Raw genomic sequence first — 16,907 nt, 5'->3', positions numbered from 1 at the left:
CTCCCCCTCTAAAAATAGATGCTAATAAATAACATACTTCTCTTGTGCTGGCATTCCAGAGGTGTGGAGGACGTTACTTCCACATATTGGTCACAGTGCGAGTCATTTGACTGATAGCATTGTCAATAAATGTTTTAGCAGTTTCATTTGAGCTATATTGTTGTGAAAAATATGCTCACATACGTACTATGTGCATTTTACATGACAAACTAAGTTCTCACCTTCTTTCGTGCAGATTATAATGCTTTCCAATATTTCACCTCGGTATGCTTGAACCCAATAAAAGCCATTTCCAGGTTATTTGCATGTTTTTTTAATTCTGGCCTCCATCAGAAAACTCCCAGTGTTGGCAGCTATTAGAAATAGAGACTGGTGAAGTATCTATGATAGAACTAGTTAACAGCGTCTAAAAAAAACTGGTTAATTGTGGGTCACATATATGATTAATAGTACCTCTGGATTCAGCCTAATAGTGTCTCAGGGAACTGGTTAATATATACTACTGCTTAATAGTGATTCTCAAGGTACTGGTTAATAGTGTCCTAGGGAACTAGATAATAGTGCTCCATGGAGTTAATTAATAAGGTCTCAAGGAACTGGTTAATAGATTCTAATAAAGCTGGTTAGAAGTGTCTCAAGAAACTCACAAATATTGTCTGAGAAAGCTTGTTAATAGTGTCTCAAGGAATGTGCAAATGATGTCCTGCAGAACTAGTTATTAGAGTATCATGCAATTAGTTAATAGTGTCCCAGGGAATAGTTTAATAGTGTGTCATGGTCACACTTGCAAAGTAACATTTATACCAAACTTTTACGCCTCACCAATTTCAAATGTCGCCAGCTGCCACTGCAAGCTTGCGAGATCTCAAACGTATAAATGGTTAAAAAAAAAGTCTAGCTGCTGTCTTAAGTGTTTTAGAGATATGAGTGCATTCCTTAATACGTATATCTACTTTCTTCCAGGGATCTCATGGATCCAATTCCTTTTTATATATTTCAACGATTTTTTCTATTTCAGGAGTAATTTTTCAGCACTATTGATTTGATGACTCAATTAATGGATTTTGAAAACAATTAAAATCACCACCCACTATTACCTCTTCTTTCATAGATGTAATGGATAAAAACAGCTCAATTAAAGGTTCAGGATCATCGAGAAGGGGAATGGAGATGGTTGCCACTGTATATATTGCTTTATTCATCTGAAAATTCACCCACCACTATCGAATCGGGCCTCTTGAGCTGCTGTGTTAAAAAGAGTGTGAGGCCAAATGTTGAAACATTTTTCCAGGGTTGATTTTTTTTTTTACTCGTCAAGTGAGTTTTTTGAAGCAATATAATAGAAAAGGTATGTTTAAAAATTCAGGTTTCATGTAGGAGAATATAATTTTGTTTAAAACTACTATTGCCTGAAGGATCTGGTTATTTCATAACAGTTGCACTACTTAAAAATTAATTATCTGAGGAGAAAGTAATAATCATTCATACAGGCCCACCTAATTTGTGCTATCCTACACCCTAAGTGAAACTACCACCTCCTTCAGTAGGTACCAGTCCCTCTTGTGATGCCTCCCCACTGTAATGTCATGCTCGATGCTGTGTTCTGCGCCTAGTAGAGGGTCTTAGCCACCTCCCTGCAGCTTGACGTTCACAATATATAATAAAATAGCGTTGTGTTCAACTAGATCTTTCTTCATGTACCAAGTTCAGTAATGCTTGTACTGTAGTAATATCTGAACAATATGGAAAGTGATTCTCCCAAAAATCTTTTAATCTTGTCAGGTGGAGGACTTGTGCTTGGGTCCCTGGTGTTTAACATTTTCAGCAAATTGTTAAACTCCCAATCTTTCTTGAAGGTCTCATAGGACACATCAGCAAATACAGAACATTGAAATTGACCAGCGACCCGTTTATTGGTTAATTGCTTTTTGAGAGAATCAATATTTAATTCTATAATCCATGAAATTATTCAAGATTGTGTGTGGGCGAGCACCAGTTTTTGGTTTAGTAAAATGCACCCAATGTGCTCTGGAGGTAGTAAAGTGTATTTATTATTTTGAAACTGTTGTTGTTGAGGTTCCTGTCAAGTCACCAGTGAGCCTTATTTGCAAGAGTGTAGCAAAATAAATAAAGAGACACTAGTATCAATCCCTCCGCCTCTGTTTCCCTCCGTGTAAGGCAGCGAGCAGAGGACATCTAAAATGAAGAGCGAGAGTTAGGAAACATTGTGTCTTATTGGCTTACCAGCTGGAGCAGGCTCTGGGAGGCCCTGATGCAGGCCCGCACTGACGTTTCCTGTTCTACTGTTTATTATCTGATTTCTGGCCTTTACCCGTTCCCAAAAAAAGAGAGGCGCCCACTCCCACCTGCCAGTGTAGTCTGGCAAGATGTGGTCATTACACCTGCTTCGGTGGACCTTAACATCAATGCTGCACTTTGGCGTCTGTGTCAAGAAGCATCAGGGCTTTAAGCGGGCCGGGTCCTGTGGGTGCTCAGCACCAGCAGTTCCAAAAACGAATTGCTTCGAGGGTCCTCATTGGGCTCTCCAGTAACTCGGCAGATGTACCACCCTTCACTGGGCTTTGATTTCACTTCAAAGAGACTGGTTACAGTAAGCGTTTTCAATATTATTTACAGCATAGTAATTCTTGTTACTTAATTATTTTATGCAACTAACAACCATAGATAAAGCCAATAGTCTTGGCTGGCTTGTTTTGGGTGTCATGTCAGTTGTTGTGTCAAACATCTGGTTGCAATAACAGAAAGAGGTAAGTTCATCCTGCTTAAAGCCCTGGGAAGCATTATGCTGAAAACCTCTGACAAGTCTTGTAATGGCGGGTAACTGTAGTTGAAGGGTGTCTGGCGGCCGCCTTCTGTTGGGCGTTCACAGGACATGTTCACTGGGCACCGATGGAAAGCCCGAGTGCCAGTAAGCCTTCCTTTCCTGATCAGGCAGCAAAAGGATTGGAGTTACTGATATTTTGGTGGTCGTGGCTTGGTGTGGCAGTTTTCTCAGAACCGCCTTACAGTATTACCCGGCATGCACTCCAGACTACGTGAGCCATGACACACATATCTAGACAGGTGAGGGATAAGCTAGTGGGATTCAAACATTAGTCAGTATTTGTGCTGCTTCCAATATTTGCACCAGATCACAGCTGGAGGAAATCATTTTTGAGCCAGACATGAAATCCCCCTGTCTATAAAAACTGGCAAATTAGGCTGGACTTATTGAACCATCATACTGTCTTAGGAGGCACCTTGTTTGCTAGATGGTTTATTTCAGTGCAAGAAAGATGTTTATGGATGAAAGAATCATCACAAAGGTTAGAAAAGTGTTTAATTGATGATCAGGACGCGCACAGAAGGAACCACTTGTTTCATTGGCTAGGATTCAGACTGAATTCATGTTAGAAGCTGGGGTCAGGTTATAGTACCAGCACTTTGCTATCCACCCCTCCATCGTAGGATTGGGAATGCCTAGGAAATTCAAAAGACGTTGAAAGAAAATGGTGTATACTTTCAGGACGTAGTCAATTGAGGCAGAAATAGTGTGTTGCTGTCCACTGCAGCCTGTAAAGAACAGAACATCACAGGACCAGCTGCAGACACCCCAACAGGGAAAAGTGTGTCTTGGGAAACAAACATTATTGGACACTAATAGGAAGCAGGCTCATAACCAGTCTAGGGTGCAAGAATGGCTGGTGTAATCAAGGGTCATGGAGGTTCACCTACCATGACGGATGGAGTCTTCCTTTCCTCACTAAGGTGCAGGTATTAGAATACCAGAGGACTTCCCCGGGGCACCTATGGCGACTTGTTTCTGAAGGGATCTCAAAAGATGTATGTGATGGATCACAATATGTCACGGAAATAGAGGCTTTCTAATAACCGGAATTGTTTATGGATTTGGTACAAGAATAGGTGTCTGAGGTGAAGAAAAGTACACCCTGGAGAAAGTGGCTTGACTATTTACTTAGTTTCAGGGAATAGCTTTTAGGGCGTGTACTGCAAAAGGAAGAGAGTGAATCTCTTTATGGCTGATCGCCGTCATTGAAGGCAGCTCTCTGAACCATGTGTGACACAGGCATGTTTGGTGGCAAATACCTCTTTCAGTGGTACACTGACCCTGGCCTGTGCGATGGGAGAAAGGATGTTCTCAGTATTAGGGGACTGCTGCCAGTGCATCCTGTGAGTTGCCTATTACTGGACTTTGCTGTTGCTGGAGAGTGCTATAAAGGGGAGTGCAATTACCTGGCTAGTGTTTAAGTATTTCAACACATGCACGGGATTGACGGCGGGAAACCTAGAGGGCAAAAAGGAGTGGTTGACTGTTTGGATGGGACAGTCTGATAAGTGCAATGAGTTGCTGTTTGCCTCCCACAGAGTGATGAAAATACATTTGTCATTGATGGTGGTAGAAAGATGTGAAAAGGCAGTCACTGTTCAGCATTCATGGACATCATGATCGATGCAATTAACAACACAGATTTCAGTTGTCAACTCCTAAGGGGCAAGAGTTTCAGGAGAGAGTAAAATGAGCAAAATGTAGTGTTGGAGAAACTGTCGTCTTTGAGAAGAAGCTGAAACTTGTCACATAGGTGATTCCATGAGGAACCTTCGTCCAGAAGATTGGCTAAAGAGTTGGTAGGTCTAAAATACAGGCTCAATATAGGGGCCAGGAGAGTCTGAAGGATGGGGATATTGTCTGCCGCACTTACATATCTTCTTAACATAGAGCTGCACATGAAGGTAGATGTGAGTCAAAGGTGTTGGACTTATAATATGATAATAGTGGGATGAGGAACAATGACCTCGAAAAGAGATTACACAAAGCATGAAGTTCCTACAGTAGTTCTCTATTTTGCCTGTGTTCAATGAGGGGGAGGACCAGCTAATGATAAGAAACATTGGTTTCTGGTCAGATGGTTGAGCGGCAGTCCACATTTTTTTACAGCCTTGCAGTGGGGTGTCTGCACATCTGAGAGTCCTTGAGGTGTTGGTTTTGCAACATCTGTTACTAAGCATGTATTTACCCGCACACTGTGTGCAAGGATGCAGACTTGCAGCAAAAGCCAATGCATAACAATACAGTTGTACTACTTTGTTAGTGCAATAGAATTCCTGTCGATAGATCTTCATTTTGGAGAGAACATGATATACCTGGAGACAGCTGAACTACTGCAAAAACATAAAAGGACTATTTTGTGGAACACAGCCAGACAGGTGGCATAACTCTGACCACTTGTGCAAGATTATTCATGGTTGACACATTAGGAACAACCTACACACCTGTAGGACACAGGAGCCCATTGCACCCACTTATGCACAGCCTTGGCATGTGCTGCAAAACCCTATAACTAACCATCTACTGTCATAAACACCAATACAGCCCACGCCCCATCGCAGAATATACACAGCTGGAGAATGAGAAGAAAACACCCAAAGTGCACTGGCAGTTTAAAATAAAATTCAAGTTATTATTATAATTCTCATTGTTGTGATTGTATAACTGTGCAACTCAAAATTAAACATTTTTTAAATGTAAATCTTGTTTTTGAATTCTTTGTGCTATGTACCTCTAGACAAGCATGAGGTGAATACTGTGGAGTTTAGAGCTTGACACAGTAACCACTTAGAGTGAACGGCTAAGGGGTCGATTACGATGTGGTTAGGAAGGGCTCTGAATTGGATTCAGGTTTGCCGAACACGATACGGAGCCCTTGTGTCTGACCGAATTGTTCCCAGTTCCGAACGACCGATTACGATGCCCGTAAACCGGTAGGGCTGTCCGAATCGGTTCCGAAAGGCATTCGGATAGGTCGAGCCTTTCGGATCAGATGCGTACAGATCTATCGGCTGTTGGAATCGGTCTTTGGGGTCCAATAGCAAGCCCCCCATCACCCAGGGCCCTCTGAATTAGGCCCGTGGGGTTACCCAAGGAACCCCCCTTTCCAACCATGCACACAGTGTGGCAGGCAGTGGCGGTGCGTCCATTAAGGGCGCTGGGGCGTTGCCCCACAAGCCGCCCGCACCGGCAGCTCCGTCGGCATCACAATCATGTCAGTCACAGTCAGCATGAACTCGGACTGCCCACCCCCTTCAGATTCTGAAGGAGGAGGGCGGTCCGACGTCATGCTGCTAAGTGACTGACATGAAGCAGACCAGGGGTGGTGCAGAGCGCACAGCAGGCAGCAGTGCGCATGCTGGGTGAAGGAGGCGAATTTTCGCTCCGTGCCCAGTCATGCGCACTACTGTCTGCTGTGGCTGGCGCATGCCCATTAGGAGAGCGAGGGTTGAGCAAAGGCTCAAACCTCGGTCTCCTAATGGGCAGGCGGGCGGTGAATCACCCTGCTCTAAGCCAATGCTGGCGCTGCTGGAGCAGCGTCAGTATTGGCTTAGAGGGGTTGCCAACCAGTGCTGTTCCTTAGAAGAGGCGCCAACGGGACCCGGACGAGAAGCAGAGAGGCGCCGCGCAGACCTGGTCTGGTAAGCTTAGCTTTCTTTTTTAAATTGTAATCCCCCACCCCCGGCGACCTCCTCGTTGGCAGTGATGTCGCGGCTGTTCCTGTTCTTTGAAGAGCGCGCGCGGGACCCCGGCCCAGGAGGAGCAGTCAAGCACACCGGTAAGTTTTCTTTTCTTATATTTTATTTTTAAACGTCCCTGGCCCCCAACCCCCCCTCACCCTCCTCCGATAGTACAGCTCTCTTGCTAACCAGCATTGCGAGGTGCTGACAGGGCCTGCCATGCTGAGTCTGTACACGGGGTCTGCCTGGGGGTCCCTTGTGGGCCTGCAGTGAGGAGCCCACCCGTGCCCCCCATGGACTATGTCCGGGACGGGACCCGGGCAGCGGAAAACTCTACCGGAGGGGCAAACTGCAGTGCTAGGCAAGGTATGTGGACGACAAGCAGCTCAGGGGGTTCTTGCTCCAGCTGCAGAGGTGTGTGTGCGTGCGTGCGCGCACGTGCAGTGCAGGGTACGTGTTCGACCCGGTTTAAGATAGGTCTGCAGAGTGTAAAGATCCGTGTCTTTAGTTGGGGGTGGGCGAGCCTGGTAAGTAGCAGGGCCGGTTAGTGTGCCTGCTGGAGGGACCCATGTGTAACCTGCAGTTATTATAGGTCTGTGTGCTGTGCTTGTATGACAGACAGCAGAGTGGGCTCATGTGCCAGATGTGGAGAACTGTGTCCGAATCCTGCAGGGCAGGAGTTTGAACCTGTGGAAGAGAGCCGGGGACGGTGTGCCCGATACCATCGTCTCTCTGTGTACAGGACAAGGTACAGCTTTGAAAAATAGCTCGGTGGATTCGTGCACTAGCTGCTGAGGGCTGTGTGCATCTTGCGGGGGTCACCCAGGGCACAATCTTAACAGGAGAGACGTGTGTGTTCGCGCTTCTGTGTATTTTACTGCACTTTACGGGTTGGGATCGTGAAACAGTAGCTGCGTGGGTTCGTGCGCAGGCTGCATGGGGTGCTGTGCATGTAACCTGTCGGTTCTAAAGACAGCTGCCAGCAACATATGTGAGATTGATTTAACACGTTTAGTGTAAGTAGAGCACAGTTTGTCACTGTAACCTGGTGTTTGTTTATATAGGCAGTCGGTTCCGGTAGCAGAGCTTCCTGCGTCCTGGGAGCTGCTGGTCACGGTAACAGGATTCCCTATAGTTTGCTGGTAATTTAATCCGGACTCCTGTGCTTCTAATCCCGGCTCTGAGCAGTTGGTTCCTTTTTACAGCTATCCCTTGCTGATGGTTTGATAGCAGGGTTTGCTCCTCTGTGGCTAATCCCAGTAGCAGTGGTCACAATGGCTTTAAGGCCTTTTGCTGTTGACATAAGAGCAGGCGAATCGTTGGGGTGCTTTACCCGGTATCTTGTCACTTGTTGACTGATAGCTTTGGTCGTGGGCCACACAACGGACTGTTAGTCTCTGTATCAGGGCTTTCATGCCTCTCTCTGGGGTGCTGGCTCGGAGAGCATCTCGCACAGTGGTCACTGCTTCTGGTGGCCGGGCTCTTGCTGCGGTGAGGTGCAGGGTTAGTTAGCAAGACTTTTATTGGGTTGCTTTACTGGCAGCAGGTTGCTGAACCTGGTAGCATAGCCTTATAGCACTTTATTTCTTCTTGCATGCTCCCTGGAGAGTGACTGTTGGACCAGGTGAAGACAAAAGTCCCTTTAACCAAGTTGAAGGCGTCGTTGCTGTTTCTGCTCCCAGTTTTGTTCCCTGTACTCACACACGCTGTTCTTCCGTCATTGAGCGAATTGGTATCATCAGTTGTGCTATTTCAACGGCATTAGCAGCACTGTACCACGACAGTTTAAGAACCCAGTGTTAGTCTTTTGTTGTAAACCTGCCCGTTGTGTCAGACAGGGACTTTCCCCCTGAGTGTAAACGATTTCAGTGTCATGTTGAAATGCCCCTCATTTGTAAGTAGGCCTCACATTAGTTTTTATTTTATAATCTGTGGTTTTATGGGATATTTACGAAAATCCATATGTGAAAACACCACCATAGCATGCTTGTATCTGTGCCACTAGGTGAAAGGTCTGCGTGCATGTAAAGCATGAATTCCGGTGCAGACTAGAGTTACATGACACGCCTTGCTTCTATCAGTTATTAATGTGTGAGACATGCAGCACCGGTTAGCACTCTCGCCTTCCTCTGGCAGGAGCACCTGGCATCTCCATCCAGCCCAGAATGTGTTCATGGGGCAGCGGCGCCGAGACCTCTCCTCCTGGTAGGAGTGTTGTGCTTTGTGTCACGTGGACGTCTCTTCCCCACCACAGAGACCTGTGCGCACGAAACATGCTAATAAGGCTCCTTGAGCGATGTCCCAAAAACACGACAGCATAATCTGTCTTCCAAAAGTGCATGAGGTAAAAGGATCTAAACCCTTGAGCCCATGCCTCTGATCGAAGGGACGGGGGAGTATACAGAGAAAAGATAGAAGCAGTCATCTGTGGGCATTGCAGCTGCTCCAAAATTGCAGTGCTTGTGTCACAGCAGAAGCACAGAGGCTCACGTAGCATATGGGAGTAAGGGACACAGTGCTTTGCTTTCCCTTTTCTCCTCTTTGTACATCAACACCATCTCAGTCCCCATTGATGCAAGGTGTGATCCTGATACAATCGCATCGCATAATGTTTCATATTTGCCAGTGTTTGTGGAGTGATTTGGTATAACCCTGTAGCAGAGAATGGGCAGGAAATAGGCAGACTTAAGGGGTTGTACCTGTATTGACTGTTTAACAGTGCACCATTTTATAAAACGTGCAATATGTTAATGGAAAAGTAATGGTTGTATTTATTTAAACATATTTTAATGCCTCATACCCCTAACTACTTCCCGGCTTTTAGAAAGCAGCGTGGTGTTTCAGAGGTACAAGCTTGAACATTTGAGATGGAAGGGGGAGGGGGCTTAGTGTCTGACTATTTGTCTGCATTATAATTCCTATTATAAGATCCGTTTGGGTGTCTCTGCTTTACAGTTTCAAGACTGAGATGTGTCTGCTTGTTTGTTGTGCATTTGTCTGTCTACTTCGCAATCCCCAGTAGAAAGGTGTGTGTACACATATAGTGAGCATGGGTCTCTGTGGAGCTGAGTGAAGGTACAAGAGCAAAGCTGTGTGAAGTGAGGGGAGGGGAGGTGCAGTGACCGATCTGTTTATTAGGCCCAGCACTAATTGCTTTATTAACCTTCCTGCTTCCTCAAATTTGCTTAAAAATGCACCGTTTGTCCACTCTTTTTTCAAAATGTTCTTGGGGGGTGTAAGCCCCCCAAACCCCCCATAGGTTGTTCAAGCTCGCTCGCTACGCTCGCTCGCCGCAGTGCAGTACGACAATAATGTTACACCCACCACTTTCAAATGTCACCAGCCGCCACTGGTGGCAGGTACCATGGGGTGCCTGCCACAGGGTGCAAGGTTTTCTCCACCCACCCCTTTCTTCACTGGGAGACTGTATTCTCGTTCTGTACACAGGCTCCCATTGAAGTCAATGGGATTCTGACCGAATTGTATTCGGATGCATCATAATCATTCGGTCGGACTCCCCCGATCTGAGTCGTTCATAAATCATTCCGGAACCGATTTGGTTGGAATGCTTTCCGAACTAGATCATAATCGACCCCTATATGGCAGTTTGGTGATATTATAGCAAGTTTGGTATACCGGTCATGAAGTAAAGAATGGTGCAGTAATATTAATAATATTAATAATAATATTAATACCGTGGGTTGTGATAACTGGTATAGGCTGTATTACCAAGTCATTATGAGTTGTCCAAGTTTAGCTTGAATGTGGCATAACAGAATTGGGAATTTCATGCATGTCAACAGACCCAATTCAGGTGGGAGACTCCTGATTTGTAAGCCCTAAATGGCTTTATGTTATGCGTCTCATGTCTGAAATCTCCTACTCTTCAAAGTAAGTCAATAGGGATAATCAACTTCCTTGATTTCTATTTTTTAAAGTCTCCCGCATACCATGTTCAAAATGTTGGCATGTATGGGATTTGCGCACCGATTTCTGCATGTTTTCGCTCTTTCCAAGCAATTTCCTAGTTCATATTTCTCTAGAACGTTCCTGTTGAGGTGCGAACAGTGAAAAGTACTGGATATGCAGGTTTTGTGTTACAACCCATAAATTCCATTTGGGGAGAAATTTCAATTTCCGGTTTGTGATTATTACATAAGGACCTACAATGAGCTCGAAATGTGGCATTTGTCAAGAGTTTACATTAGCCACAGGTGTAGTAAAACACATCACATTGGGATTGGTGTAATTCCGGGTCTCTTTAACTGTGCCACCTGCAAAATTGTGTTAAAAGATGCTTTGTTAGAGATCCAAATATTTCAGATGATGCATCTGCTGCCACACAAATCAGACCCCAGGAGGCATTTCCTCATGCAAACATTTGATCCTCGTGATAAATGTTTGCTTTAATTCAACCTTGAAACATCAGCAATGGCTGTCTGCTTGAATAAATATAACATTTGACTAGTACCCTGTTTTCTTACCATGTGCGTGCACCAGGCCACCATTTTAGAAGAGCATTTTTAATACACAAAATATTATTGGTCGTTAAAGTAAATAAAATATGTAGCTCACCTCACGCCAAAGGTTGTTTGTATTAAGGTGGTAATTCCGACACAAGTGAATATTGTTCCAATTAGCTGACTAACAGTGTATTGGTCTTTCCCAACACACAGAGCCTCGGCGAGCAGAAAGGGTATGGCGATGGTTCCACTGAAGCATGTCAAGTAGTGCTGTAAAACAACGGCGACAGCTTAGAGCCCAACAGCAGGAAGGTGCAAAATATCTGTGCATGTATTTAGTTATTTAAACAAGCCACAAACACAATAAAAGTAAGAAACGATTTACACAAGCCATTACATATGACAATTAGGGACTTTAGGTGAAAAACTTTAGAAAGAAATGCACTTTCAGTGAGAACAAAATGTGCATTGTATTGTGCAAAGTTTTTTTAGTAAAGTTTTTTTTGCACGAAACACTAAGATCAAACTACACCTCGTTTGTACAGCAAACATTACCTAGCATGCCATTAGTTTGACACAGCCACCTGCACGTCTCATGGTTAAACCCACCTACATTTGCTAACTGGGGTTAGAATAAATTGACTTGGTGTTGAGTACCTGTGAGTCTCGTGTCTTGTCGGCCAAGTTTCATTAGTCAAAGTAAGGGCAGCAGATGTAAAGTTTGAGGAAAATCTGCAGTTTTTATAAAGGGGGCTGAGAGTGATAGTAGAGTGGCAAAAACAGAACAATCAGCCAGAAAATGTAACATCTAAAAACCAAGTTAGAGCTTTTTGGAAATTTTCTGCTACTTTAAAGCTTTTATCACTACCAAATTAAGGTTATATAGAGAAGGTTTACATGGCTATGCCAGTAAGCTTTCTTCCGTAGGAGTAGGGGCCATCGGAGGAATTGCATTACATGTTCACCCTATTTAGGCAAACAGGGAGAAAAACAAGCATTGGCCGATCGATCCTGGCAATGCGAGAGCTATTGCCTTTCTCAATGTTAATATATTTTAGCCATGTTATGTCTGGTACATTGATTAAAAAAATGAGGACGCATATTGTCAAGGACGGCGTTAAAATTATCGCCGCGGCAGGAAACTGCAGCTAAAAGCGTCGATAATGGGGTTGATAATATGCTGCAGAGAATTCCAATAGAAGCTCATGTTCTGGTGTCAACATGGGCTTCTATTGGAATTCTCTGCGGCATATTATCAAGCCCATTATCGCCGCATTAGCGGCAGTTTCCTACCGCCAAAGCGGCGATAATTTTAACGCTGTCCTTGATAATATGCCCCTACTTCCTTTAAATCTTTCAAATCAGCAAATGTATCTTGATGAATCTCACAGTGCACAGTGCGAGAGAGCTTATATGTTGGTGCAAGGAGCCAGCTTTGCGTGTCCCTGTTGGGTGGAAGCCTAGAACTAAGCGGGAAAGGGACAACATTAAACATAAAATATAGCATCAAATAAATGGCCAACTTGTAAAGAGCACTGTAGGCTGCACCATTTCCTCAACGGTTTTTAATATTTCCAATTAGGCAAAAACTGTTCACAGGCTATATCGTACTTTACTGATTAAATGTCTAGAGAGAAATGATGGTAACCATGGCTGCTTACACTGTAGTAAGTAGGACGCTCTTACCAGACACAGGGAGGGTTTATTCCGTCGTACGTTTGCCATACGAATGACGAACATCCGATGAAAAGGCAGCCAATGGGAAAACCGGCCCCTTGCATCTTTAGAATTCCCTCAAAATAGGAGTGTCTAATTACATTAAAGCGATTCAGAGACGGTGAAAGGAGTGTTGCAGTGGGGAATCACCTAATTAGCATGTAGGCTACAGACAAAATGCGTTACAATAATTCAAATAATTTCGCATGACTAACGGATGAGTGCTGTTTATTTTTCAGCCTGTGAACACCATCAAATGTGGAACCTTCAAAACGTTTCTATTAGGAAGTTTGAAAAAATGCACACCATGCCTTGGAGAGAAGCTCAAACAAATTCGAATCCTGGCAAAAAAAGAACCAAAATAAGCACTATTTCACACAAGGACAACACAAGTTACACAAAAATACACAGGTGCAACTACTGACAACAAAATACAGACACATCTATTATTTAGTGGGACATAGAAAAAGCAAATATTCATTTTTGGAGCAGCAGCGCTTGTGACTAGATAAGAACAAGATTTACAGCCCTCATACACAGGAACGGAGCAATGAAACTCAGAGCGAGGTCTTGTGTAGAGTGCTCCAAATTGAGGAAGAAAGTAGTTCCGAAAACATTTGCTAACATGGGAGCTGGGGATGGATAGTAGTAATTGGTCCATGCTCTGAGGGAGGGCTAAACACAAGAAGAAGCATGACGCTTTGACAAATGGGAAGAAAGAATATGAGAGTGTCAATGGAGCCAGCAAATGGAAAGCCTATGGGCAGGCTGAAGCCTGCAAATATATACAACATGTCTTTCCGTGACAGCGTATGCACTGTCTAGAGCCAAAACCTAAAACAGACCCCCACATTCAAGGAAAAATCTTCCTTGGTGTGGGGATCATTTGTTTTGGGGTTTTCAATAACAAACTCCCACTTTGAAAGTTTGTTTTTGAGAAAAAAAAAAGTTTGTATAGGTTTGGTGGATGGCTGACAAACATATGGTGGCCATCCACCAAACAGTTTGTACCTTGACAGAAATAGACATGACGGTGGTTCCTATCATCATCATCATCATCAAGTCTTTATTTCGGCCACTGTGGACCATAAAAGATGCAGTAAATACAATAACAATACACAATAAAATGTACACAATAAAAAAAGACATTTTGTAGATGAATTGTTATCTAACATGGAATGATAGACTCATAAAACCAATCTAAAAAATATTTACAATAAAAATTTACCTAGTCATGAGGCGATTACGAATAAACCAGGCTGTAGTTAAAAATTTGGCTACGGCACATACAATGGGGGCAGACAGATCAGATTTTAGGATCCTATATGCGGGACGGTGTTCCTTAAAGCCTAGATTCCTGAGGAGAGGAACAAGCCAATATTTGCGTGGCTTATTATATGCAGGACAAAAGAAAATCAGGTGCAAATCATCTTCTCGGGTGTGAGGGCAAACCTGGCAATTAGGTGTACTCTGGGTTTTGAGCCAGTGTTCTGTGTGAGCCCTCAACGGGAGTGTCCCATAGCGCCACTGCAAATAAAGTTTTCGTGTTAGTTGTGGGCCAACATCATCAAGGACCTGTTCCAGATAATAATGGTCCTTGAGAGCGATGAAATGTATGGACAACGAGTCTTGGCGAAGAGAATCAATTGCTGCCTGTAACTTGTACTCGCGGTATGCGTCCGCCAGTGACCTACGAGAGATCCTTGTGCAGGCGCTCCGCGGGTCAAGCCACAACTCTGGCTTCCCCATCAATTTAAAAGTGTCCTTGATGTATTTGAACCAGGGTATACGCAGCACCTTAGGAAAGCGCATGATTTCTTCTAGTTCTGCTCTATAACTAGAAAGCTCTAAGGAACTCCAGACTCTGCGCCAGTACATCAAAGGCCTAAGTCCCAATTCTTCGATGATTGGTCTTAGGCCAAGATCCAATCTCAACGGGAAGAGCGGGGTGTTTGATGGTAAGGCGGTCAGTTTTCTAATGAAGTTGTTCTCAGTTATCTGCAACTTCTGGCACGCAGCATAGCCCCATATCTCACCCCCGTAAATCACCGCCCCTCTAGCCTGAGTTTTGTAGATATGGAGAGGTGGGCCCAGTGGCTTGTAGGTGGACCTAGATATCATCCTGGTTATACCACCAGTAAGTTGAGCAAGTTTTAGGTTTACTCTGGTGATATGCGTTTCCCAGGTCAACGATTGGTTCAGGGTGACACCTAGATATTCAAAGGTGGAGACCCGATCGAGACTTTCTTTACCAATTGTAGGGTTAGGGCGAGTTGAAGGGGGTGGGTTGAAGGTCATGAACTTAGTTTTAGTCGCATTCACCTCCAAGCCACGAAGCTCACAAAAGTTGATGAATCCGTCCAGGATTCTCTGGAGTCCCATTGGTGATTTTGAGAGCAGGAGGGTATCATCCGCGAACATAATTGCGGGTACCCTCCTGCCATTCAACACTGGGGCATCAATGTAGCTTAGCCCTGTCAGAAAGTCTATGACACCGTTCACGAAGAGGCAGAACAGGGTCGGTGCGAGCACACAGCCCTGTCTGACCCCCGTGTTCACGGGGAAATCCTCTGTTAGAGTGCCTCCCTTTCCACACCTAACTTTAGCATAATTACCCTGATGGAGTCTCATCAGCATAATTAAAATGTCACCCGGAACATCTAGATCTTTGAGTACTGTCCACAATTTGGCACGTGGCACCAGATCAAATGCTGCCAGTAAGTCAACAAAGACCGTGTACAACGTTCCTCTGCCCACAGTCACAACTTTCCAATACAAATAATTAAATCGGAAAATCTGGTCTATTGTAGAGACGCCCTCTCTGAACCCAGCCTGGTATGGGCTCAATATGTCCCTCTCTGCAATCCAGGTTTGGAGACGGTTCAATAGCATTCTACCAAACAGCTTCTGTGGGACATCTATTAAGCTTATTGGTCTATAGTTGGAAGGGAGCAGAGGTGATCCCTTTTTAAATATTGGGACAATCTCTGCTCCCAGCCAAGTGTTCGGAACCGCCTTGCCGCCCAAAATAGAATTAAATAAGCACAGCAAGTATGGCGCCCAAATGAGTGGTTCGTGTTTAAATAAGTCACCAGGCAGACCATCCAATCCAGGGGCCTTGCCTGATGCTAGCCCATCTATCGCCTCATGCATCTCCCTTAGTGTAAAGGAGTGGACTTTAGTTACCTCGATGTTAAGGTTGGACATCTCCATTGTATTTGATGTACTGTATAGGGATTTAAAATGATTCCGCCAAGCAGTAGCTGAAATATTTGGCTCAATTGCGTCTGGTAATGTGTCTGACCCTGTGTTAACAAGGCGCCAGAATAAGCGAGAATCTCCTTTTGCTAAACTAATTTTTAGTTTCTCCCACCTACTGTGCTCCCATTCCTTCTGTGCAAAGCCCGTCATGCGTTTGTATGCAGAACGCCTGGTCCTAATAGCCTCAGTCCCAAGGCCCTCCTTCAGTGCAGCCAGAAGGCTCGATTTAGCCTTTCGGCATGCGGAGTTGTACCAAGTGGGAACGGATAAGCGTTTGGTCGGTCCTTCCTGTGTTGTAAAAAGGATGTCTGATAATGCCAAGGTTAAGTCTGTGTGGAGTGTCCCCCACTCCGTCCAATTGTCAGGACAGTCATCTTTTTCAGAGAGTTCCAGGGCCTTGGTCAATACAGGAATTGCCCGGGCATAAAGATTGGGAAGGTTGACTGGGTTTGAAAGTAGTCTTTCCCATCTCACTCTCCGTCTATTATTGGTTAGTGTTAGACCCGTCCGAAGGGACGTGGTCTGCTCCCTTGTAGCCACATAGTCGTGAATAATATATTCTGCTTCAAGTGCGCGGTGATCACTATCCACACCTGGCAAAACCCTAAAATCTTTGATGGAAGACCAAGATGCTAGGGGAACAAGAATGTAGTCCAATTTAGATTCCCTCCCGCCCCTACTGTATGTGTGTTTTGGAGGGATGTCAGACTTTTTCCTACCGTTACAGGCCCGTAATCCAAATTTTAAAGTTAGTGTCGTGATTTGGACCGCAAGTGGTGTCCATGCTTTTGGTCTTGGCGCCTCAAGAGTGGGTATAGACCAGAGCGAATCCTCCTCGTCGGCCAAACCATCTGATAGGCCAAGGAGGGGCTCGTAGTGACAATTAAAGTCGCCACCGATTAGATAGGGCGTACCCACAGGGATTTCGCTTAGGACTGA

General features: G+C 44.6%; 1 protein-coding gene across 3 annotated transcripts in view; it reads right to left on the bottom strand.

Annotated features, from left to right (window-relative positions):
• SLC23A1 (solute carrier family 23 member 1) overlaps nt 1-16,907 on the bottom strand; it is a 473,358-nt gene that overhangs the window by 148,307 nt on the left and 308,144 nt on the right. For all 3 annotated transcript variants that reach the window (XM_085617881.1, XM_085617882.1, XM_085617880.1), the window contains one exon: nt 11,104-11,261. In XM_085617881.1, the coding sequence (XP_085474007.1) occupies nt 11,104-11,261 (158 nt within the window). The remainder of the gene's footprint in view (nt 1-11,103; nt 11,262-16,907) is intronic.

The sequence above is a fragment of the Triturus cristatus genome, chromosome 7 (assembly GCF_964204655.1).
Source record: "Triturus cristatus chromosome 7, aTriCri1.1, whole genome shotgun sequence".
NCBI classification, from domain to species: domain Eukaryota; kingdom Metazoa; phylum Chordata; class Amphibia; order Caudata; family Salamandridae; genus Triturus; species Triturus cristatus.
Note: the sequence above shows the minus strand (reverse complement) of the source record. Positions and strands in the feature narration are given on the sequence as shown.